Consider the following 26,163-nt stretch of genomic DNA (forward strand, 5'->3'; position numbering starts at 1 on the left):
TCAATTTCAGTGCAGTCTGTGCATTTGCACGGTGTTCACTGATTTCAAACTATACTGTAGTAACTGAGGGTTTGGGTCGCTGGTGGCACTATTGTGGTAGCCAGGATAGATGTGATGACTAAGTATCAGATCCCTGCCCTCCCACAGGGCTGAGGAGGTCCCTAGAGACAAGATGTGGGCCACTTCAGCACCAGAAAACTGCAGGTGGTTGAGTAGAACATTCATTCAGAGTTTCAACCTAGAGTGATGTTCCTATGCTGGGTTATCACAACAGCACTGGATGATGAATCAGGAGACTTGGATATTCTAGTCTCCCAGCTAACTGAGGTCTCCCTCTCTGTTGGGTGGATGAGAGCTGGGGACAAGTAGTTGGTGGAGCTGAGTTGATGGTAAGCACCTGTTCCTGCTCTCTAATGCGCCTCACTTTGGAGGACAAGAGATTGATGGCTGCCTAACCTATCAGCCTGTCTCTTGCAGAGGTTTTGCTGGAGGGGCATTAAACCTATGGAAAGGCCTGCACCAACATACCAGCCCCTTTCATTTTCTTTTTTTTTTTTTTTGTAGAGACAGAGTCTCACTTTATGGCCCTCGGTAGAGTGCTGTGGCATCACACAGCTCACAGCAACCTCCAACTCCTGGGCTTAAGTGATTCTCTTGCCTCAGCCTCCCGAGTAGCTGGGACTACAGGCGCCCGCCACAACGCCCAGCTATTTTTTGGTTGCAGTTTGGCCGGGGCCGGGCCGCCACCCTCGGCGTATGGGGCCGGCGCCCTAGGGACTGAGCCACAGGTGCCGCCCACAGCCCCTTTCATTTTCTAGGACAATGGGAAGTCTGCTAGTGGAACTGGCTCTTGTTCTGGGGCTAATGCTTAAGGTTAGCAGGCACCTGAAAGAAGCCCGATTAGGGAGTGTGTTTGTGAAGATAGGTAGATATACATATATTTAATTCTCTGGAAATAGACACAGAACATGCAGATTGAAATTTCAGACGTTTGGCCTTGTATGAATTTTCAGGAATGATGAGGTGCAGAAGTTAGTAAGGACTTAGATGCATTGTATCTGATTCTGTGCTTCAAATTGTGGCATCGTGGGTCAGTTATTCGTGCTTGGAACTGGCCTCGATAAGGAGAGGTAGAAGAGCAAAGGATCCGTCTATTTATGCTCTTTCTTGGGCAGTGTGACTACTGAAAGAGTTTTTGAGTAAGAGCTGGCTTTGATTTAGGAAGGCAGCATACAAATTAAGGTTGTGAGAAATACAAGCACCAAGGTGAAAAATTTTAAATACTGGACCTTCACAGTTAGCCCCTGAGACCTGACAGTGGTTTGCTTGGGCATGTGTAAGTAGATAGCATCCTTCCAGTTACTGAACCTGTTCTTGGAGCTGGGAGTCCTGATGGCTTTTGCTTCATTCCTCTGTAGCTGTGGTCCCAGGAATCCTCTGGCTCTGAGGGCTGTCACCAGTGTTGTAGTTCCTCCCAGTCTCAGCATCGACTGACCTGGTGTGACCTCCTCTTTTCCTTGATTGCTAGTCATGTGACTCCATGGCCACCTCTATTAAAAGAAAGTCAAAACGAACAGCATGGTTTTCACGTCCCTGGAAGAGAGGGCTTGCTTCCCGTTGCCTGCTGTGGAAACTGTCATGTTATACTGCCTGACGTGTGTTTCCAGGTGTAGGGGAAAGAGCAAAGGTTAGAGGTCTTGATTGCTGATAGGTTTTTTGTTTTGTTTTCTTAGGTAGCTGAAGCTAAATGTGCTTATCTCCCAAAACTCTTTTTACAATGATCGACTTAAGGATGGTAAAAATAGCATTGGATGGTGAATCAGGAGACTTGGCTATTCTAGTCTTAGATTCTTTAGGAAGTCACTTATATTCTTGGTGCCTCAGCTTTTCTTTTCTTTTTTTTTTTGGTAGAGACAGAGTCTTACTTTACTGCCCTTGGTAGAGTGCCGTGGCGTCACATGGCTCACAGCAACCTCCAGCTCTTGGGCTTATGTGATTCTCTTGCCTCAGCCTCCTGAGCAGCTGGGACTACAGGCGCCCGCCACAACACCCGGCTATTTTTTTGTTGCAGTTTGGCCGGGGCTGGGTTTGAATCCGCCACCCTCGGCATATGGGCCAGTGCCCTACTCACTGAGCCACAGGCGCCGCCCAGCTTTTCTTTTCTATTTTTTTTTTTTTTTGAGACAGAGTCTCAAGCTGTCTGCCTGTGTAGAGTGCTGTGGCATGACAGTTTACAGCAACCTCAAATTGGACTTAAGGGATTCTCTTGCCTCAGCCTCACAAGTAGCTGGGACTACAGGCGCCGGGCACAACGCCTGGCTATTTGTTTTTTTTTTTTTTTTTTTTTTGTTGCAGTCGTCATTGTTGTTTTAGCTGGCCAGGGCCAGGTTCCTATTTGTCAGCCTCAGTGTAACAACAATTCATAACAATTGCACCTATAGTTAAACTTCCGTGGCACACTTAAATTATATCGATCAAATAAAACAAAAGTGAATAAAAAGAATATACTTTGCTTTGAACTTCTTTCAAAAAGAATTTATGATTTTTAAAAATTTTGACAGCATACTGATTGAAAATCACTGATCTAGGGTGGCTCCTGTGGCTCAGTGGGTAGGGCGCTGGCCCCATATACCGAGGGTGGCGGGTTCAAACCCGGCCCCAGCCAAATTGCAACAAAAAAATAGCGGAGCATTGTGGCGGGCTCCTGTAGTCCCAGCTACCCGGGAGGCTGAGGCAGAGAATCGCCTAAGCCCAAGAGCTGGAGGTTGCTGTGAGCTGTGACGCTATGGCACTCTACCGAGGGTGACAAGGTGAGACTCTGTCTCTAAAAAAAAAAAAAGAAAGAAAATCACTGATTTAGAACAAAGTAGGCTTTCAGGATTAATTGTCGATTGAATGAATGAAGAATTTAAAGTAGGGCTCAAATGGTAGGTTTTCTGATGCTGAAGTCCTGGACCTGTTGGCTTAACAGATGGTAAAGTGTGAGAAGAAAAAAAGCATTACAAAAACGAGTGGTATTTTTAGCATGAAGATCAGAGTGGAGTTTGAGAATTGGATGCTGACAGGAAGAATTTGTGCTGCACGAAGTTGCTGGAGCATGAGTCGGGCATACTGTGGGGAAGAGACAGCCGGGACGACATTAACGCTATGAAACCATGCTTGCGTGTGACTGCCAGAATCTGGTGACAGTTTGGTCTAATTTTTTGTTTCAGTTTTTCCTTCATGCTGAGAATGATGGCTAGCCAAATCAAACACAGTGTTATCCACACTGGGTGTAAGTAGCTCAAGGGCAGGGAGTTTACTTTTCTTTTTCTGGAATGTCTAAGTATAGTGTTTGGTAGAAATAGGAGATACTCAGTGAATGCCTCTAAAATTTCTTAAAAAAAAAAAAAAAAAAAAAAAGGAGTCTCCCTCTGTTGCCCAGGCTAGAGTGCCATGATAATCAGCCTAACTCACAGCAACCTCAAACTCCTGGGCTTAAGCCATCCTCCTGCCTCAGCCTCCTGAGTAGCTGGGATTACAGGTGCATTGCCACCGTGACTGGCTAATTTTTCTAGTTTTTGTCGTCATGGGGTCTCACTTTTGCTCAGGCTAGTCTCGAACTCCTGAGCTCAAGGACCCTCTCACCTTAGCCTCCCAGAATGCTAGGCTTACAGGTGTGAACCATTGTGCCCCACTGGCTCTAGAAATTCTTTTTTTCTTTTTTTTTTTTTTGGTAGAGACAGAGTCTCACTGTACCGCCCTTTGGTAGAGTGCCGTGGCGTCACACCGCTCACAGCAACCTCTAACTTTTGGGCTTACGCGATTCTCTTGCCTCAGCCTCCCGAGCAGCTGGGACTACAGGCGCCCGCCATAACACCCAGCTATTTTTTTGTTGCAGTTTGGCCGGGGCTGGGTTTGAACCTGCCACCCTTGGCATATGGGGCCGGCACCTTACTCACTGAGCCACAGGCGCCGCCCTGGCTCTAGAAATTCTTGATGGCTAAAAAGGCTATCTACTACATGCCGTGATGTGATAATTCACACTAGTACGTTTGCCATATCATTGTGCCTGGTTAGCTGAGGTTGAGTTGGTCAGCCCTGGGAGTGGTCTTGATGTGGAGGGGCTAGAATTGCACTTGTGAGGGAATAGAACCAACTGGAATTAGGGTTATTTAATAATGTGCATCTGGAAGTTGGAGTGGCCATTACGGCTTTCAGGATAGTGATATCTTCCTGCTTCTGATTTTGGCCAAATTACAGTGTATGTGGCAGGAACATCAGGCAGCTTGAATGTGAGTCTTCCCACCCTGACCTCGTTGGTTTCTGCCTCTAACCGAGGCTGTCGCTGCACATTTCCCTGTTTACTAAATCATACTGCAGCCAGCCACTGTCACCTGAGAGGCTTGAGGTGAGCATTCCTGCTTTTGTCTTGGAAATCTCCTTGGAAAACTTCCATGAATCTTGGAATTCCATTCCTTTGCTTGAGAATCAGTTTCATTTAATACTCTCTACACTTCTTCTCCCAAGATGGGTGCCCTTGTCCCCTGTTGGTAAAAAAGGGACAGTTCTTTGTGGAAGGCTAAAAATGGCTTCAGATTTATAGTTGAGCTTGCCTTTAGCACTGAATGCCCCTACATTTTAGTAGTTTTAGAACTGATACTGATGCTTCCCAAATTTTCAACCTTAAGCTATTTGGAAGATCATACTATTTGGGGATAAGGGAGTCTGAGGAAAGGAATGTAGGCTGGCAGAGAAAATACATGACCATTGCCTGAAAGAAACAATTCCTACAACAAAATATACTTGTCTGTTCAGGAAGGGTTATGTTCATATTTGACAAGCATGGAAAATGTGAATGAATAGATCAGAAATGGGTTTGCAGTTGGGTGGAACACCTTAAAACATCCTTTCTGTCTTTTTCTAGAGCCACTGTCCTCTTACTTTCATGAAATTATGTTGTAGGTGTCAGCATTTCGAGTGATTATGTTTTGGGTTATCACGATGTTCTTTTTGGAGGGGTTGGGGGAGACATCTCTCTCTGCCACCCAGGTTGGACCGCAGCAGCACAATCAGCTCACTGCAATCTCAACTCCTGGGCTCAAGCGGTCCTCCCTTCTCAGCCTCCCAAGTAGCTGGGAATACAGGTGCCCACCACCGCTGTCTGGCTAATTTTTTTCCGTTTTTATGGAGAAGAGGGTCTCACTCTTCCTCAGGCTGGTCTCAGACTCCTGGCCTCCAGCAACCCTCCCTCCTCTACCTTTCAAAGTAGTAGGATCATAGGTGTTAGCCACCCCACCAGGCCCACTATATTCTAATATAAAAACTACCACAGAAATAAAACATTATTGAGACATACCTGGATTTATTTTCCAGATGCTGCATAATCTTTTGTGAAAGGTGGTGGATAGTTTATGGTTCATAAAGAAAAGAATGGGGCGGTGCTTGTGGCTCAAAGAGTAGGGCACTGGCTCCATATACCGGAGGTGGTGGGTTCAAACCTAGCTCTGGCCAAAAAAAAACCAACAAAAAGAAAAGAAACCCGACACGTCACCTTCCTACTTAAAGGTTTTCAGACTACTCCAGGGTTTCTCACTGACATGGGATGAAATCTCAGGGTTGGGGTGCCCTCCGAGGCATGCCTTCCGCAGCTGCTCCCCCAGTGCACCCCTTGGCGTGCATGGCAGCCGCTGGCCTCCTTCCCTGGTGCCCTGTCCAGCTCCCCGCTCCGTTTTGGGTCTCTGCCTGTGCTCTCACTGCCTGCCCTCTCCTGCCCCTCCTTGCTCTTTCTGTGAGTGATTTCTCTCATTCTTTAGGTCTCAGCCTTCCACTCGCCTGTCAGACCACTCTGTCTGAAGTCGTCCTCCGCGCCTGTCATTTTTAGTACATTTAGCATCATTTGAAATTTAATATGTTTGCATACATTCTGACTAACAATTTTTTTGTAATTTTTTATTGTAATAGATTTAGGGGGTAGGGCAGTGCCTGTGGCTCAGTGAGTAAGGCACCGCCCCATATACCCAGGGTGGTGGGTTCAAGCTGGGCCCCAGATAAACTGCAACAAAAAAATAGCCGGGCGTTGTGGCGGGCGCCTGTGGTCCCAGCTGCTCGGGAGACTGAAGCAAGAGAATCACCTAAGCCCAGGAGTTGGAGGTTGCTGTGAGCTGTGTGATGCCACAGCACTCACAAAGTGAGACACTCTCTCTACCAAAAATAAAAACATTAGATTTAGTGGGTACAAGTTGAATTCTGTTACATGTATGTATTTGTATAGCAGTGCAGTCTGGGCTTTTGGTGGACCCGTCACCCTGGTAATGTACAGCGTACTCCAAAGGCAATTTTTCATCCCTGTCTCTCCCCCATGTGAGGCTTCAGCATCCATTATACTATGCTGTGTCCCCTTGTAGCCATAGTTTAGCTCCTACTTATCAGTGAGAACATGAAACATTATTTTTCTATTCCTGAGTTACTTAGGATAATGGCCTCCCATTTCATCTAAGTGGCTGCAGAAGCCTTTATTTCATTCTTTCTTATCATCGAGTAGTAAGTGCTCCATGGTATATACATGTCTATACCACATTTTCTTTTCTTTCTTTCTTTTTTTTTGGGCCAGGGCTAGGTTTGAACCTGCCACCTTTGGTATATGGGGCCGGCGCCCTACTCCTTTGAGCCACAGGCACTGCCCTATACCACATTTTCTTTACCTGCTCATCAGTTGATGGGCTTTTAGGTTGATTCCATCCATACCTTTGTGTTTGTTAATGTGTTGCAATAAACATGCAAGTACCAGTATCATCTTTTTTTGGGGGGTGGTGGTGCAGTCTCTCTCTTGTCACTCCATGGCATCATAATATTTCATAGCACCTTCAAACTCCTGGGCTTTTCGGCGGTGCCCATAGCTCAGTGGGTAGGGTGCCAGCCACATACACTAAGGCAGGTGGATTTGAATCTGTCCCAGGCCCGCTAAAATCAACAGTGACAACTGCAACAACGACAACAACAAAATAGCTGGGTGTTGTGGCGGGCGCCTGTAGTCCCAGCTACTTGGGAGGCTGAGGCAAGAGAAGCGCTTAAGCCCAAGAGGTGGAGGTTGATGTGAGCTGTGATGTGACAGCACTCTACTAAGAGACTCTATCTAACAACAAAAACAAACAAAACTCCTCAGCTCAAGCAATCCTCCTGCTTCAGTCTCCTGAGCAGCTAGGGCTAAAGTGTGCACCACCACGCCTGGCCGGTTTTGTCCCGCCACAACGCCCGGCTATTTTCTGGTTGCAGTTGTCGTCGTTTAGCTGGCCTGAGCTGGGTTCAAGCCCTCCTGCCTCAGTGTATGTGGCTGGCACTGTAACCACTGTGCTATGGGTTCTGAGCCAAGGTTTTGTCTATTTTTTCTAAGGGGTGGGGTTCCCACTCTTGCTCCAGCTCGTCTCAAACTCCTGGCCTCAAGCAGTCCTCGCCCCTTGGCCTTCTAAAGTGCTAAGATTACTGGTGTGAGCCATCACACCCAGCCCAGATATCTGATATAATGGTTTCTTTTTCTCTGGGTAGTTACCCAGTAGTGGGATTGTAGGATCCAAATGGTAGACCTACTGTTAGTTCTTTGAGAACTAACCCATAGTTCTTTACTTCTACTTTTAATTCTCTGAAAACTAAACCTTCATAGAAGTTGTGTGGTTTTTTCATTTTTTTTTTTTTTTGAGACAGAGCCTTAAAAGGCTGTCGCCCTGGGTAGAGTGCCATAGCATCACAGCTCACAGCAACCTCAAACTCTTGGGCTTAAGCGATTCTCCTGCCTTCGCCTCCCAAGTAGCTGGGACTACAGGCGCCCGCCACAACACCTACCTATTTTTTGGTTACAGCCTTCATTGTTGTTAGGCAGGCCCGGGCTGGATTTGAACCCACCAGCTCAGGTGTATGTGGCTGGTGTCTTAGCCACTTGAAACACAGGTGCCGAGCCCATGTTTTTTTTTTTTTTTTTTTAAGACTAGCCAAGTGCAGTGGTGAGAAGGGGAGAAAGACTAGAACAAGCAGTTGTTGAATCTGTAACAGGCTTGTGAACGGTCAAATGTGGTAACTCACCATTTCGGAGCAGCCAAGGCCATACACTTTTGACAAATACCCTATTTCCCCAAAAATAACAGTGTCTTATTTTAAGGTGTGCTCCCAAAGATGCGCTAGGTCTTATTTTCAGGGGACGTCTTATCGTTCTTATGGGTAGGTCTTATTTTCGGAGGATGTCTTATTTTCGGGGAACCAGGGTAATTAGTACCTATAAAGCCCATTCATTCCTCAGAACACCTTCTGACTGAGGCAATGTCCTCATTTTCCAGATGAGGAAACAGATACAAAGAAAGTCACTTCTCAGGGTCACATTATCAGAAGTGGTTGAGTGGAATTCAAACTTACATAGGTGGGTGTCCAAAGACCACCCTCTTAAACACCCAGGATGCTGACTTGCTGGTTGATGTGGTATCCCCCTCCATCAAACACACTATCTGTGGTGCCCCCTTCCCGAATCCTCAGTACGTTTATTGGGTTTGTTGGACTGTGGATATTGCACAAGATATACAATTCAAAAGACTTTTTTTTTTTTATGACTGTTAATCGTCAACCTTTATTTGCTTTGTTCTTTGGTGGCTAAATAATGCCTGGTCCCTGACCCTCACCTCCCGTCTGTATTGTCCTTATCTTACACCTGTTCCTACAGCAGCCTCTTAACTAATCCACCTCCAGTAACTCCACATGTCACCCTCTCCATGCAAACCACCCTGCCCAGAACTTCTAAGCTAAGGAAGCATTAACACTCTGTCACTGGCCAGTCAGGGACTATAATGAAACATCATTTCCCTCCCACCCCCCAACTTAGCTTCTGCTCTTCCTAACGTGGACTCCCCGTTCTAACCAGGCTGATGCAGCCTGCCTGCCACAGGCACTCATCCCTGCTTCTGTTGCCTTTCCAGAGACTGGCAACCTGACATAACTGTGCTGGATAAGGCGGAGGCCTTGTCCCCAGGATGCAGATCTCCATGTGATCCCCTAGAGTAATGGGGGTCTGGCTGGGAGGTTGAGGGGTGGGGGAACTGGGTAAGGAAACTTCTCAAGTGGCTTTTTGAAACACATACCCTTCAAACAAATGAAAGATAGGTACGCCAAGGTAAATACCTTAGCTGATGTTGATCTCTTTTATCACACAATGCACGTTTTAGCTTTAAGTAATATTTAGTCTTTTAATAACCTTTTTAAAATTTTGCCTGTATAATTTCATGAATAAGATTATAACTCCTTGAAAGCAGGGATCCTATTTTCTAAATCTCCTTAGCCTCTCTTGGTCACTTTGCTGAACTCAGAATGATTGTGTAATAAACATTGGGTAGCAGATGTTAGATGCCTTGTAGATGAACCTTGAACACCCAGTCTCTTACCTACCTACTTTGAATGTAAGTTGTTCCTCGGGGGTTTCAGATTTCATAGTAGGATAAATGGAAATATCTAATCTTCCACTATGCTAGAGTTCTGGATCTGCTTCTTGGTGTTATTTGATGCCTTTATGCTTTGATATTTTGTTTCTTTCTCTTTTTCTTTTGTTTTTGAGACAGAGCCTCAAGCTGTCACCCTGGGTAAAGTGCTATGGCATCACACCTCATAGCAACCTCCAACTCCTGGGCTCAAGTGATTCTTCTGCCTCTGTCTCCCATGTAGCTGGGACTACAGGCGCCTGCCACAACGCCTGGCTGTTTTTATTTTTTAGTTGCAGCCGTCATTGTTGTTTGGCTGGCCCGGGCTGGATTTGAACCCGCCAGCTCAGGTGTATGTGGCTGGTGCCTTAGTTGGTTGAGCCACAGAGGCTGAGCCTGATATTTTGTTTCTTATGTATAATTTGCATTACTTAAAGCATATGTTAATATATGTCAATTTATGTTTAGAATTGTAAAAGCATTGTCCTTCAACTAATGGAGAAATCAATTTAAGGGCCTAAAGGTATTATGGAATGAAATGCTTATCAGCGGTTACTATTTAAAATCACAAGACATCAAACCCAGATCCTCCCTGAATAGGAGACTGGCTTGGGCTGAAGAGTATTACCCACGTCTGGGAGTTCAACAACCCTTTTTATGTCCATTATAAACCTTTCTTTGTTTTCTCCACTTTCACACGCTGACAAATCCCTTCTCTCTCTTCTTACAAAGAAGATTAGGGAATGTAACTATCTTTAGTTTTTCTTGCTCATACCTCTGATTTCACTCATCCTCTCTTTGGAAAAGAAGTATACTCCATTTGGTCTAGGAAGTCATTGCCCTCCATGTCACGCAGAGGCTCTGGTGAGTCTGCCCTCTCCTCTTTTTTTTTCTTTGGCTGGGGCATGTTTGAACCCATCACCTCTAGTGTATGGGGCTGGTGCCCTTACTCCTTGAGCCACAGGCGCCACCCCTGCCCTCTCCTCTTGAGACCTGCCCAGTCCCAGTTCTCTGCGGCTCCCCGAGGCTCCTGTGCTAACACCCTCACCACCTTCTGCACACCTCCTTGTACCTCTGGCTTTGCAGTTGCCACCTGCCTTTAGGTTCCAGGCTGGACTCAGTTCCACACTGCACTGCCCAAGGAACAGAGAAGACCAGGTGATTTCTCTGCTCAGATGGAGATTTCAGCGGTTCCTTAATGCATCTGACATGAAGCCCCAAACCTGTCAGACCCCTCAGTCTTCCTCAGTGTGACCATGATCCAAACTTCCATCTTCATTTTGCTCTTTGATTTGGGCAGCCTGTTGTTGAAGACATTCTGCTGATGTCTTTCCCTTCTGGGATGCTTTTAGATACATTTTTAAGGGCTCTGCTCACGTTCTGTTTTCTTCACAAAGCCTTTCTGAATTCATCTGTGTTTCTGTAGGACTTTGTTTATAGCACTGTTTTGATACTTTGCACATTTTGGCTCAATCCAGGTTTTCCCTCAGTGTTTTTCAAGACAAGATGAATTTCAGGTTGAAAGAATAGCCTGTGACATCTGAGAGGTTTCACATACAGAGAGCTGCCCCTCCTGTGCATTTTCCCCTGTGTAAGGGACAGCAATGTATTAAAAGCACAGTCTTCCCAGAACTAACTTACCATAGAAAAAAAAACATTTTTTCTCTTCTAAAATAGGATCATCCAGTACAAAATGTTTTGGAAATACACTGCTTAGACTTAGACTTGCCACTTGGGTAGAGTGCTGTGGCATCACAGCTCACAGCAACCTCCAATTCCTGGGCTTAAGTGATTCTCTTGCCTCAGCCTCCCAAGTAGCTGGGACTACAGGTGCCCATCACAACGCCAGCTATTTTTTTGGTTGTAGTTGTCACTGTTATTTGGTAGGCCGCGTTGGATTTGAAGCCACCAGCTCTGGTGTATGTGGCTGGTGCCTTAGCCGCTTGAGCTACAGGCACCGAGCCTCTCCTGTCTTTAGCACCTAGTAGATATTTAATGTTTATTGAATGAAGTCATATTGCAAGATCAAGGATTATTCTTCTTTGGAGACCTGAGGTATAAGTATTATAAAGAAAAGCTGGTTCACTATGGGTTGTGACCAGCACATACATAGTAGGTGCTCAATAAATGTTGAAGAATATTGAATAAATGTCATATCTTTAAAGTGGTGGTGTTAAGAAGGTGTTTTTCTCAGTTGCGCTAATAGATTGTGTACGTTTTCCTAATTGTTGTGTATGTGTGTTAATAAATAACCCAGAAAAGAGAAACTGGGTGAAAGCAGCCTGGTTTTCTAGGTTTTCTCTCCAACTTTAGTTATTTCTTTATTTGAGACAGAGCTTCAAGCTGTCCCCCTGGGTAGAGTGCTGTGGCATCATAGCTCGCAGCAACTTCCAAACTCCTGGGCTTAAGTGATTCTCCTGCCTCCACCTCCCAAGTAGCTTGGACCACAGGCGCCCGCCACAACACCCGGCTATTTTTTGGTTGCAGCTGTCATTGTTGTTTGGTAGGCCTGGGCTGGATTTGAACCCACCAGCTCAGGTGTATGTGGCTGGCGCCTTAGCCACTTGAGCCACAGGTGCTGAGCCTCCAACTTTAAATTTTTGTAGTTCTTTGTAGAGGTGTGCTTATAGTTTAATGAAACAGTTACAGATAAAAAAGCCAGTCTTATTTAAAAACAAGGCTCTGGGTTTGGCGCCTGTGGCTCAAGTGGCTAAGGCGCCAGCCACATACACCTGAGCTGGCGGGTTCGAATCCAGCCTGGGCCCGCCAAACAACGACAGCTGCAACCAAAAAATAGCCTGGCGTTATGGCGGGCGCCTGTAGTCCCAGCTACTTGGGTGGCTGAGGCAAGAGAATTGCCTGAGTCCAGGAGTTTGAGGTTGCTGGGAGCTGTGATGCCAGGACACTCTACCCAGGGTGACAGCTTGAGGCTCTGTCTCAAAAAAACAACAACAACAAATAAAAAAACAAAACAAAAACGAGGCTCTGATAAATTTCTTTTCTTTCTTTTTTTTTTGTTTGAACCCACCACCTCTGGCATATGGGGCCGGCACCCTACCCCTTTGAGCCACAGGCACTACCCTTTTTTTTTTTTTTTTTGAGACAAGAGTCTCACTATGTCGCCCTTGGTAGAGAGCCCTGGTGTCACAGCTCACAGCAACCTCAAACTCTTTTGGGCTTATGCAATTCTCTTGCCTCAGTCTCCCAAGTAGCTGGGACTACAGGTGCCCGCCACAACGCCCCAGCTATTTTTTTTTAATTAATTAATTAATTTATTTTTATTAAATCATAGCCGTGTACATTGATATGATCATGGGTCATCATTCACTAGCTTTACAGACCATTCCCCAGCTATTTTTTTGTTGTAGTTGTCATTGTTGTTGAGCTGGCCTGGGCCGGGTTCCAACCTGCCACCCTTGGTGCATGTGGTCGGCGCCCAAGGCTCTGATAAATTGATGATAGGTAGTGGTGACAGAATAGTGTACTACAAAATGCAACATTTTAAAATGGAGATTCTTTTTTTTTTTTTTGTAGAGACAGAGTCTCACTTTACTGCCCTCGGTAGAGTGCCGTGGCGTCACATGGCTCACAGCAACCTCCAGCTCTTGGGCTTATGTGATTCTCTTGCCTTAGCCTCCCGAGCAGCTGGGACTACAGGCGCCAGCCACAACGCCCGGCTATTTTTTTGTTGTTGCAGTTCGGCCGGGGCTGGGTTTGAACCCACCACCCTCGGTATATGGGGCCGGCGCGCTACTCACTGAGCCACAGGCGCCGCCCTAAAATGGAGATTCTTACTGGAAGAAAGTGAAATAGCGTTTTACTCGCTGGTGGAGTTATCACATGCTTTTTCTGAGTACATCACATCAGTAAGCTACCCCTACATAGCCGTGCAGACTCTCTACTACCAATGAGTCTGTACCATGTTAGCTAAGGCCAAAGGACAAATGGTTCACTCTTAGTAATTTCTGTTAAAACTGGCAAACCGGGCTCTGCTCCCGTAGCACAGCAGTTATGGCTCCTGCCACATACACCGAGGGTGGTAGGTTAAAATCCTGCCCGGGCCAGCTCAAACAACAATGACAACTGCAACAAAAAGTAGCCAGGCGTTGTGAGGGGGCGCCTGTAGTCCCAGCTACTTGGGAGGCTGAGGCAAGAGAATCACTTAAGCTCAAGAGTTGGAGGTTGCTGTGAGCTGTGATGCCACTGCACTCTACCGAGGGTGACATAGTGAGACTCTGTCTCAAAAAACAAAACAAAACTGGCAAACTGGTAACAACCACAACTGCCACCCCAACAAAAAATCTCAGACTGGTAGTGATGCTGTATTCACAGAGCAGCCTTAGTTCTGAAAACTGTTTTTTATCGGGTATGCCTGTGCAGGCATGTCATACCCACACATAAACATTTGTAAGCACCACATAACGTGGGCGTCAATAGTCACAATATCCCTTCTTTTAATTCTGACATGAGTGCTTCCTGGAGTTGTTACAGTTGAGTTTAGTAGACAGAATGGAATGTAACTCCTTTCTGTATTCCTGGAGCAGGTGCATTCTGTTTCGTTAGATGGGAAGAATTTCTTCCTTAGAAGAATGTTTTGAATTTGGTTGACAAATCATTCATTCTGTTAGCTACTAGAATTCTTTTTTTTTTTTTTTTTTTTTTGAGACAGATCCTCAAGCTGTTGCCCTGGGTAGAGTGCCGTGGCATCACACAGCTCACAGCAACCTCCAGCTCCTGGGCTTAAGTGATTCTCTTGCCTCAGCCTCCTGAGTAGCTGGGACTACAGGCGCCCGCCACAACGCCCGGCTATTTTTTGGTTGTAGTTGTCGTTTGGCAGGCCTGGGCTGGATTCGAACCCGCCAGCTCTGGTGTATGTGGCTGGTGCCTTAGCCACTTGAGCTATAGGCGCTGAGCCTAGCTACTAGAATTCTAAAAGAGTCTTTTGAATTCTTTTAAAATTCTTTTTCTCCTCTGTTTTTCTCCTTTTAGGCTCCAACCAGGAATGGAGACGCCACTGGATGTTCTGTCCCGGGCAGCGTCTCTGGTGCATGCCGACGACGAAAAACGTAAGTTTGGAATGTGACATTCTCAGCGATTTCCACTGGTACCTCTTACCTCTGGGACTTTAATAAAATCACGTCCTTCTCTTCGTGGTTCTGTGACTGTTTGGTATTAATTTTGGTTGTTTTTCTCAGAGATAACAGCTTGGCATTCTTATTTTTATTTTTAAGTATCAGAACATGTAAGTATTTTAACTGACATTAAGTTTCAGATACTTGGGGTTTTAGTTTGTTTTTGAGATTGAGGGGGTCTCCCTGTGTTGCCCAGGCTTGCCTTAAACTCCTGGGCTCAAATGTGGACGGTGGTATTGACCTGGTATTTTAATGTTGGGTGCTAGAATGTAAACGGGTAACTGTAGGTCATCCTTTCTTTCACAGCTTGCACAGTGGTCTGGCATGATGATACTCCTTACGTGTCCCTAGAAGTTGACATAAAAATGTGTTGGTTGATAGGCTAATTGACCAAGGGTCATCTGAGACCATTCGTATCATTGGAAACGTGCTGTACATGTCATAATGGATTTTCCTGTCTCGTGAAAATCCCGTTTGCGTGGCTGAGAGACAACAAACATGGGGGGTTCACTAAGGTGGTGGGGGAGGCGTAAGAGGAAAGAGAAATCCTATTGGAAGATTTTTGCAGTGTGTTATAGAGATTTTTCCTGCTCATCCTAAAAGTGCATTTGTTTTCAAATATTCTCGTTCAAAGTTAAAATTACTTGCTGAACAGTATCGTAAGAATGACTTTTTATGTGGGAGTAGGGTCGACTTCTTTTTCTAAGCGTAAAATGTTAATAACAAAAGCAATTTAAGGAGGTTGTGCTTTTATGCATTATAAATTCTCAACAATGTGCTACTTTCCAATTTAGTTATTTTTTTTTTTTTAAAGTTCATGAGCATTTTAATATTATTCCCTTGTTTTAAGCATATACCAATTTTTGGCATAATCACATATTTATAGCTAACATGAATTCAAAGGAAGTGTGCATTTTTTAATACTAGCACAAATCAAGACATGATTGCCATCATTAAATCTTAATCTTCAGAGAACAGCATCTCCACGAAGAAACTCAGATTCTACCACTTTTTGCGGTGTTCATATTTAAGTAGTGTAGGCCCTGCAGTTACTTTCAGTTTTTTCCTGAAGCCATTGTTTGGATCTTTCCAATAAGGTTTTTCTCCACTTGACAACAGATGAACACACATCCTGCATTAATGTGCTTCAGCCCCTCTCGAACAGCTGGTTCAGCCTGCACACAGTCGGGACACCAGCTTTTCCCTTCGGTGTCCTTAGAACCGGTAAAGTAGGCGAAAATGGTTTTCCCTTTGTGCTCCTGCACAGCCTGGTTGAACTCCTCAAAGCCAGACACGTTCACCTCCTTGAACTGGGCCATCTAAAGTGGACTGCAAGGGCAATCCTCCAGTTTAGTTCCTAATGGACCGGCAGGCTGGGACTTGCGTGTCCTTAAAAATCTGAGGTTTGCCTTGTTACTAGGCGTTAGACGTTTCTTTTTCTTTTTTTGTAGAGACAGAGTCTCACTTTATGGCCCTCGGTAGAGTGCCGTGGCGTCACACAGCTCACAGCAACCTCCAACTCCTGGGCTTAAGCAATTCTCTTGCCTCAGCCTCCAGAGTAGCTGGGACTGCAGGCGTCCACCACAACGCCCGGCTATTTTTTTGTTGCAGTTCAGCCGGGGCCGGGTTTGAACCCGCCACCCTCGGTATATGGGGCCAGCACCTTACTGACTGAGCCACAGGCGCCGCCGAGACGTTTCTTTTTCTTTTTCTTTTTTTTTTTTTTTTTTTTTGTAGAGACAGAGTCTCACTTTATGGCCCTTGGCAGAGTGCCGTGGCCTCACACAGCTCACAGCAACCTCCAACTCCTGGGCTTAAGCGATTCTCTTGCCTCAGCCTCCCGAGTAGCTGGGACTACAGGCGCCCGCCACAACACCCGGCTATTTTTTTGGTTGTGGCCGGGGCCGGGTTTGAACCCGCCACCCTCCGTATATGGGGCTGGCGCCCTACCGACTGAGCCACAGGCGCCGCCCCCAGATGTTTCTTTTTCTAAGCCTCGGTTTTCTTATTAGTAACATGAAGTCACAATACCTATTTACAAAGTATTTGTGAGCTTACCTGGCCTACGTGTGGTAGCGCTCACCTTAGTGGTGAGCTCCTGGCTGGGACTGCCCTGCCCTGTCCCCTGTTGGCCTCTGATCTCTGTCTATCCTGTCCCTGGGCCTCTGTCTTCCGCCCTCCTCCTCCTGCCACCAGATTATTATTCAGCTAGTGGCTGGATGAGATAGTCAGGTGTTTTTTTTCAGCCTCTTATATAATTGACTTTCACTTAGCTTTTGAGTGTTGAGAGGATCTAACGACCTGACGCTGTGGTGTAATTCTCCCTTCCTGAGATGTTAAGTGTCACTCCCACAGACAGGCAGCTCTGGCTGAAGGCTTTTATCTAAATACAGAACAACTCCCTTATGCCTCTAAGATCAATACATGTAACTGACTTGAATAGCTACTTATAGACTTTGTTGAACATTAATAGTTATTTTAGAAATTTTTATATTCATACTGCTCAACTGTGAAACAAAGTACAGTTTAAACAAATTAAAAAATAAAAATAGTGAGTTTTTGTCCTAGAACTGCAATTCCCAACCCCTGGGCTGTGGACGGGTATTGGACTGTGGCCTATTTGGAAACAGGCCACACAGCATCCCCACCTGATCTTAGGGCACACAGCATCAGCACCTGAGCTCAGGCCACACAGCATCCCCACATGAGCTCTGCCCCCTGTCCCACCTCCTCCTACACAATCCATGGATAAGTTGTCTCCCAGGAAATTGGTCCCTGGTGCCAAAAAGGTTGAGTGTGGAGTGTGGAGAGTAAAAGGCTTTCTTCTTCCTCTCTCTCCCCCAGGTTCTCTCCTGAAGCCCAGCTTCAGCATCACTGTTAGGTGGGAGGCCTACCTGCCTTCCAATTCAGTGAGGGGTGATCGAGGCCTTCTGTGGAAGGGGCATGTAAAGCAGAAGGGACAGTCCTTCCTTCGTGGCGCTTACGAGTGTCTTCGTGCCCAGACTCGTGGGGTGTGAAGTGCACACAAGAGGGACAGGTAGACTTGGTGACTAGACACAAGGCCTCTTTTGGAGCCTGCGGTTTGTTAGAACTGTTTTTGGAGAAACAAATGATACTAACAAGAGGAAGAGGAATTCCACTTCCTGCTGTGTTGAACATAGTCTATTGGTGTTTTTTTTTTTTTTTTTTGTAGAGACAGAGTCTCACTGTACCGCCCTTGGTAGAGTGCCGTGGCGTCACACGGCTCACAGCAACCTCTAACGCCTGGGCTTAAGCGATTCTCCTGCCTCAGCCTCCCGAGCAGCTGGGACTACAGGCGCCCACCACAACGCCCGGCTATTTTTCTGTTGCAGTTTGGCCGGGGCTGAGTTTGAACCCGCCACCCTCCGCATATGGGGCCGGCGCCCTACTCACTGAGCCACAGGTGCCGCCCTCTATTGGTGTTTTTGAACAATGATTATAAGTACATGTAATGCTGGGATGATCACAGAGTAGACGTTATTCTGGAACATTCTTCTTTGGCCTTGGATGACTGGTTGGTTTTGGAATGGGCTGGCATAATTCTGTAATCTCCCTGTCATGGTTTCAGCTTCATGGGATCATTTTTTTACATTTGACAAAGATGGGAAATCAAAGCCCAACATGTCTGTAAAATCATTATTAACATGTAGGCAACATTTTTGAGAGACTTTTCTTAATGTCTCTCAAATGTCTTTGTTCTGTGCACAACTCAAGTTTGCAGAGCTCAAAAACTAGGTATTGTATTTTCTATTACTTAAGACAATAATATTGTGTTATTATTTTTTCTTTCTTTTTTTTTTTAGATGTTGTGGCAGGCACCTGTAGTTCCAGCTATAATGCCCAGCTATTTTTTTTCCCTTTGAAACAAAGTCTTCCTCTACCCTTGGTAGAGTGCTGTGGTGTCACAGCTCACCTCAGACTCTGGGGCTCGAGCAATTCTCTTGCCTCAGCCACCTGAGCAGCTGGGACCACAGGCACCCACCACAACGCCCAGATATGTTTTGGTTGTAGTTGTCATTGTTGTTTAGCAGGCCCGGGCTGGGCTCGAACCTGCCAGCTTCGGTGTTTGTGGTTGGCATCCTATTCACTGAGCTATGGATGCCGAGCCAATAATATTGTATTATTATGTAAGCCTGTGAAAAGTCATGCAGTTATACACGAAGATGAACATTAAATTCAGTGTCTTTTATGTGATTTCTTAAGACTTATTTGGTCTAGTTCAATCTGACTCAGCTTTCTCTGCCCTAGATTAATTCTATTTTAGCTTTTGTTATAAATTGCTCTTACACTTTAGAGAAGGTTAACATTCTCTTCAACACTTCAAAAAAGTCTTGTGTGTGTAATCTGATTTGGGTATCTTATTACAAATAGAAAAATGTTCTAATACTTAAGATCAGTTTCCCAACTCATCTAGATGACCTAATAAATGATTCTCTTTACTTTTCTTTTGCTCCTGTAGAACTGAAAACTTGAGCATTTTTGAGGATGTTATTGTTTTAGCATTTTGAAAAGAACGGTACCTGTTCTGACTTGAGTCTCTAATACCTGATAGCCTTAAGACTTCATTATGTCTACTAGGAGAGAGTTAAAGAAGTGTCTCAATAGTACACTGTGAAGCTAAAATAAATAGTAAAATGGTGGTTTTGTAGTAACACAATAGTCACTTTATCTGGGTGGCCTAGAAGGAATAAATGTACTTAAAATAATCATTCTGCTGCTCATGAGACATAGATTTAATCAGTGCCTGGGTAATCCTGGAAGGTACTTAATGAAAATACAATTTGAGATCGCTATTCTTCCTTGTGCTTGAGGAATCTCTCCTTTTAGCGATCAGCACTGCTGGTGTTGGGACATCCCTTACCTTTTTTCTTTATTTTTTTTATTTTTTTATTTTTTGTTTTTTTTGGCCGGGCTAGGTTTGAACCTGCCACCTCCGGCATGTGGGACCGGCGCCCTACTCCTTGAGCCACAGGCGCCACCCCGACCTTTTTTCAACTCTGTATTTTTAATAGTGAAAGTGGATTAACATGAGAAGACGGTGCACTCGGTGCTGGTGTCTAAAACACCACCTCGGCCTGTCGTTAACATGATGTGTCATTTTATTGCAGTGTTTGCAGAATGTTTTGGTTTTCGTCATTTTGTTCTTGTATCTTTTTTATTTTTTTTTTTTTTATTTTTGGCCCGGGCTGGGCTTGAACCCGCCACCTCCGGCATATGGGACCGGCGCCCTACCCGTTGAGCCACAGGCGCCGCCCTGTTCTTGTATCTTTTAAGATCTTTATGTATCTGTTGACTTATTCGTTTAGGTTAAAATAATTAAAAAAATTTTTTTTTTTTTTTTTTTTTGAGACAAAGTCTCACTGTGTCACCCTTGGTGGAGTGCTGTGGTATCACAACTCACAGCAACCTCAAACTCTTGGGCTTAAGCGATTCTCTTGCCTCAGCCTCCCAAGTAGCTGGGACTATAGGTGCCTGCTGCAACGCCTGGCTATTTTTTGTTGCAGTTGGCACTGTTGTTTAGCTGGCCCAGGTCGGGCTCAGTCCCGACGTTGTTGGGTGTATGTGGCTGGCACCGTAACCCCTGTGCTACGAGTGGTGAGCCACCATCCAGAAGTTTTAAGAAGCCTTGTGGTGCACAATGCTGTTTGGTATGCCTTTTCTAGTTCTTGTATTCTATCTTTTTGTAGAGACCGAGTCTCACTTTATGGCCCTTGGTAGAGTGCTGTGACATCACACAGCTCACAGCAACCTCCAACTCCTGGGCTTAAGCGATTCTCTTGCCTCAGCCTCCCGAGTAGCTGGGACTACAGGCGCCCACCACAAACGCCCGGCTATTTTTTTGTTGCAGTTTGGCCGGGGCTGGGTTTGAACCCACCACCCGCGGTATATGGGGCTGGCGCCCTACCCACTGAGCCACAGGTGCCACCCTGTATTCTATCTTATTTAAAGAAAAGTTGGGTTGTGACTTATGAAATTGATTTTAAGATCCCCTAATGAATTGGGACCTGCAGTTTGGAAAACATGGTTTGGTTTGTGTCTCTTTTGTGGGATAAACTTACTCCTGGCTCCTCTGTTTTATGTCCTGGGATGATCTGACAGCCATGTGACAATAAGATGCAGGGCATTTCCGACACTCCAGAACAGCTAGGTGTCTTCTCAGTCAGAGCCTGCTAGGCAGACTTGACTGGGGCCTGGTGCAGCAAAGGGGCAGGCAAGAGGGAGCTAAGGAGGTTTCATCAAAGGGAAGTGACCATTTTCTTCACACTGGTTCTAAAACTCACAAACAATATAGACTTAGAATGGAGACTGCCTCGAATGGAGTAGTCATGTTTGCTTAGCCTCAGGGTGCCAAGTCTTCCCCGCTCTTGAAAGAGAACAATGCTATGATGTCATCCTGTCCAGTCTCCTTGGAGTCTTGGTGTTGACCTGGTGGCTGCCCTCAGTGAGAGACAGAGCCCTGGACTCCTGCTTTCTAGTAGCTGGGTGTGCCCAGCTGCAAGTCGGCTCAGTGAATTTCATGGTAAGCAAAGTGCAGTTGTTTCGTTTTGTCGCCTGAACTGGTCTGTTTCTGTGTTTCAAGGACTCCTGGGTTTTGTAAAGTTGTACTTCAGAAAAGTTAGGTTTAAGGGCAGGTGTGATGGCTCACGCCTGTAATCCCAATGCTCTGGGAGGCTGAGGCAGGTGGATTGCTTGAGCTCACAGGTTCAAGACCAGCCTGAGCAGGATCGAGACCCCCGTCTCTACTAAAAATAGAAAAACTGAGGCAAGAGTTTTGCATGAGCCCAAGAGTTTGGGGTTGCTGTAAGCTGTGATGGCACGGCACTGCTACCCAGGGCGACAGCTTGAGACTCTGTCTCAAATAAATAAATACAAAAGTTAGGTTTATAGAGAGTGCTGTATATAGCATGGCCTTTGTATTCTTTTTCCCCCACCTCTTCTTTAGTGTTCATTAAGTACTTCGTTCTGCAATCAGTGCTGGTAATTTGCAGCCTTATTTGATAGCTGCATGGTGGTTTTTTTTTTTTTTTTTGGAGACAGAGTCTCACTTTGTCACCCTGGGTAGAGTGTTGTGGCATCACAGCTCATAGCAACTTCAACTCTTGGGCTTAAGCAATTCTCTTGCCTCAGCCTCCCAAGTAGCTGGGACTACAGGCACCCGTCACAATGCCCAACTTTTTTTTTTTTTTGCAGTTTTTGGGTGGGGCCAGGTTTGAATCTGCCACTTCTGGTATATGGGGCCAGCGCCCTATTCCTTTGAGCTACAGACGCTGCCCCGAACTCTCGGCTGTTTTTTGGTTGTAGTTGTCACTGTTGTTTGGCAGGCCGAGGCTGGATTCAAACCCACAACTCTGGTGTATGTTGCTGGTGCCCTAGCCGCTGAGCTACAGGCGCTCAGCCTGCATGGTGATATTTTACCTGATACCCTAAAACACCAGAGGGGTATGCCCTGCCTTGCCATCCGTAAAAATGTGGCTGGTTGTAGCAGTGATTCAATCAGAGGAGAAAGGGTACTTGCCAGCATGCTGACAAGCCTTCTCAGGTGATTCTGATTCCAGGTCTCTTCCCCCAGGTGTGTCCTGGGTTTACTAGTACTCCTAGGGGAGCTCTGGGTCTGCATCTTTAAGAGCGAGAAACAGTCTCCTAGTTACGGGATATTATTCTCTGGCTACCAGACCTTTTTTTTTTTTTTTTTTTTGTGGTTTTTGGCCGGGGCTGGATTTGAATCCGCCACCTACAGCATATGGGACCAGCACCCTACTCCTTGAGCCACAGGTGCCGCCCCTACCAGACCATTTTTTTAACCACAGTTTTCCTGTTTCCTTTATCACACATACACTCTCTCTGTGCCCCTATGTGTGTGTATATATGGCTATGTATATATAGGCATGTTATTTTTCCTGAAACATGAGAGCAAGTAGATGGTATGATTCCCTCCTCGCTCCTAAATACTTCTGTGTTTCCTAAGAATGAGCTCCTCTTACGCAGTCACTATGGTTATCTTTATTATAATGTTACCCGAATATTATAAGCAAAAAAAAAGGATTGTTTTTATGCTTGTAGTTCTTTTACAACATTTTAACTAGAACATAGGTTATAAATGAAATATAGCCAATAAAAGTTTGCCGTGATACACTCGGTGGTGAGCTGCCACAGGAAGATTTCTGGCCCACTGGTGGGACAGAAATCCCAACTATTCTTTAACGTTAGCCTGCTGTGTGTGCCTTGCAGATTTTGATGCAATTTCCCCACCACTTTTATCTTTCAGGCTCTTGTAAAAATATTTCCTTGTATGGATTGTGGTGAACATGATTTGACTTTTTCTTAGTGTAAGTGTTTCAATTTCATATTAGATTTGTTTCTGTTCCTTTCTCATCAGACCAAAAAAAAAACAAAACTGAAATCATACAGCAATATTTGGTGACATAGCAGGAATAGTAGGAATCTGATGCTTATGTCAAAATTTGTAAAAGATTCCCACTGAAATAATAAAAGCGAAAATTTTGTCTCTACAAAAAAAAAATAAATAAAAGCGAAAATTTCTTTTTTTTTTTTTTTTTTTATAGATTTTATTTTATTTATTGTGTGTGTGTGTGGTTTTTGGCCGGGGCTGGGTCCGAACCCGCCACCTCCAGCATATGGGCCTGGTGCCCTTCCCCCTTTGAGCCACAGGCGCCGCCCTAAAAGCGAAAATTTCTCTGAGATTCTTAAAGATTTTCTGTGGCTCCAGGTTAAGTATTACTGTATTCCCTCATTAGGTCTCCCAGCACAGCACACCTATTAAGTTGGTACCGTTCGTCCCATTTAGGAAACTGACAGGGCTTGTATAACTTGCCCAAGAACTCTGAGCTGATAGTGGTGTGCTGAGATTTGAACTGAAGCAACCTGACTTGGATGCCTAATCCCTTAATTTCTCTGCTATGTGCCTTCCTAGAGGGAGGACTAGAAAGGCTTTTCTGGTGATTTAAAAACAAACAAAAACAGTCAGGTGTAGTGGCTCACACCTGTAATCCTGGCACTCTGGGAGGCTGAGGCAGATGGATTGCAGGAGTTGGAGACCAGCCTGAGCAAGAGCAAGATCTTGTCTCTACTAAAAGTAGAAAAACTTTCTTGTGGACACCTGTAGTTCCAGCTACACTGAAGGCTGAGGCAAGAGAATCGCTTGAACCCAGCAGTTGAAGTTACCGTGAGCTATGATGCTACGGTACTCTTCCCTGGGCAACAGAGACTCAGTCTCAAAAGAAAAAAAAACAAAAAACTCCTGTATTGGCTCAGCACCTGTAGCTCAGCGGCTAGGGCGCCAGCCACATACACTGGAGCTGACAGGTTCAAATCCAGCCCGGGCCTGCCAGACAATAATGACAACTACCACACACACACAAAAAAGCTCTGCCTTGTGGCGGATGCCTGTAGTCCCAGCTACTTGGGAGGCTGAGGCAAGAGAATCGCTTAAGCCCAGGAGTTGGAGGTTGCTGTGAGCTGTGACACCACAGCACTTTACCAAGGGTGACATAGTGAGACTCTGTCTCAAAAACAAACAAAAAACCCCAACAAAACCTCCTCTATATACTACTACCACTTCTAAATCAACAAAGAGGTTTTCATTTGGAAAAGGTTTCCTAACTAGTCAAATAACAGCATTTGCAAAATATTGCCGAGCTGTAAGCAGCTGTCCACTGAGGCTGGTGGTAGTGCACCCCTAGGACGGTCCCTGAAACCTCTTAACTCCCCACCTTCCTGCATGTATCCATGGCTTGGGTGCACACTGCCTCGGAACTCTCTTTATATCCAGTTTCCTTTTCCAGTGAAGCACCTCAGTTAATTCAAGGAAAGGCACATGGTTCAATGATAGGCTTCACAAAGTGACAGGATCCCACATCGCGGAGTGTGTAAGTAAGAGCAAGACAATTGTCGAGGGCAGAGAAGGGGCTGGCATTGAGGCCGCCTGAGATTCTGTGGGCCTGTATTAGGTCCTCCACCTGTTGAGGGTGAGGGTCCTGTTCACTCTAAGCATATCCCCTTTGGGGCACATAGTAGGCATTTATGAACATATGTTGGAAATAACTAGTGGCTGGAGGGGAAAGCCGTCCCCAGCAATTAATTTACTTAACACTAGCAGAAATGACTCATCGTAATGACCACTATTATTACTAATAATGTACAAATGCAAAGGAATGCTGTTTCCTTTGATAATACTTTGTAGTTTGCAAACATTTTCATTTGATTTTTTTTTTTTTTTTTTTTTTGAAGTTTTTGGCCAGGTTCAGGCTTGAACTTGCCACCTCCAGTATATGGGGCTGCGCCCTACTCCTTGAGCCACAGGCACCACCCTCATTTAATTCTTATAACAAGTTCCTTTGCAGTATGCTAGGTAGGTGGTATCAGGAAAAAATTAAGCTTGGACAAGGTAGATCCCTAAGGGAAAATGGAGAAAAAAAAAAAGCTTGAAGTGTTCTTTCCTCCAACAGTGCCTGAGGGTGCAGTCCTGAGGGGAGATCTTCAGAGCAGCAGTTCCCTCCTGAGGGCCATGCTTGCTGGGTTGTGTAGCCTGCCAGGGTAGGAAGCCATAGGGAAGATGTTGTAAGCTTCCTTTTGATTTTTTTTTTTTGTTTGTTTTTGGCTGGGGCTGGGTTTGAACCCACCACCTCCGGAATATGGGACCGGCGCCCTACTCCTTGAGCCACAGGCGCCACCAGCTTCCTTTTGATTTTTAAAATAAGAACTGAATTTACTGCCCTTTCTAAAGATTGGAGCCACCAATAATTTGTATTTTGTGCTTTCTTTTACTTCCCTTTTGTGAATGGTCTATTTTACTTTAAAAAGCTTTGTAAAGAATAAGCTGGGTTTGTATTTTATAGATGTGCGCTGTTGCCCTAATCAGAGTTTGCTTCTCAGGGTAGACATCTGGCATTTAATCACAAGAGCTACCCTCCAGAGACACCTACTACAAGTGTCTTTGCTATTTTTATAGTTTTAGATCAGATTAGCATAATAAACGTTGGAAATGGATATCTGCTGGTGAAAACAAGATGGTTTGCTAATTAGCATAATGGATGTTGACAATAGATTCTCCCACCCAGTAGTTCTTCAAACAGTTGAGCATGGTTACTGTGTTTCCTTTCAGCACATTTTCAGTCTTTAGAAATTCGTGTTTTCCTTTAATACACATGAAAGTGTTGTGAGCTATTTTAATGTCATTTGCAATTCAATTTAAAATATCAAAGGCAAGAATCCTTGGATGAAGTAATTCTTTTTTTTTTTGGTTGATAACGTCCCCCCTTCCTGTCTTCTCTCTGCATCTTGAGAAACACTGCCCCAATCAGATCTGGTTTGGACATCAACAGGACTATCAGTGATTCTTTGTTGACTGTGTCTCCTAAGCTCATCGCTGCGTCTTCTCAACAAATCTAGGCTTGTCAGTGTGCCTCCTACTCCTAAACTAAACATAAAATCTGTCCCTCCTGCACTAAACCTTTACCTATGCTCTGTCCCTAAATCCTGATTGTTACATGTGATTGGATTAGGACAGCGTGCCCAGAATCACCATCAACTTTGATCTAACCCAGGAGTTCTTGGGGGTG

General features: G+C 45.2%; 1 protein-coding gene and 1 pseudogene across 2 annotated transcripts in view; one reads left to right on the plus strand and one right to left on the minus strand.

The window, feature by feature from the left end:
* The window catches only part of VGLL4 (vestigial like family member 4), a 175,602-nt gene that overhangs the window by 6,151 nt on the left and 143,288 nt on the right, over positions 1-26,163 (plus strand). For both annotated transcript variants that reach the window (XM_053600415.1, XM_053600416.1), the window contains exon 2: positions 14,421-14,497. In XM_053600415.1, coding sequence (XP_053456390.1) covers positions 14,434-14,497 — 64 coding nt within the window. In that variant the 5' untranslated portion in view covers positions 14,421-14,433. The remainder of the gene's footprint in view (positions 1-14,420; positions 14,498-26,163) is intronic.
* On the minus strand, positions 15,485-15,882 carry LOC128592481 (thioredoxin domain-containing protein 17-like; annotated as a pseudogene).

The sequence above is a fragment of the Nycticebus coucang genome, chromosome 8 (assembly GCF_027406575.1).
Source record: "Nycticebus coucang isolate mNycCou1 chromosome 8, mNycCou1.pri, whole genome shotgun sequence".
Lineage (NCBI taxonomy): Eukaryota > Metazoa > Chordata > Mammalia > Primates > Lorisidae > Nycticebus > Nycticebus coucang.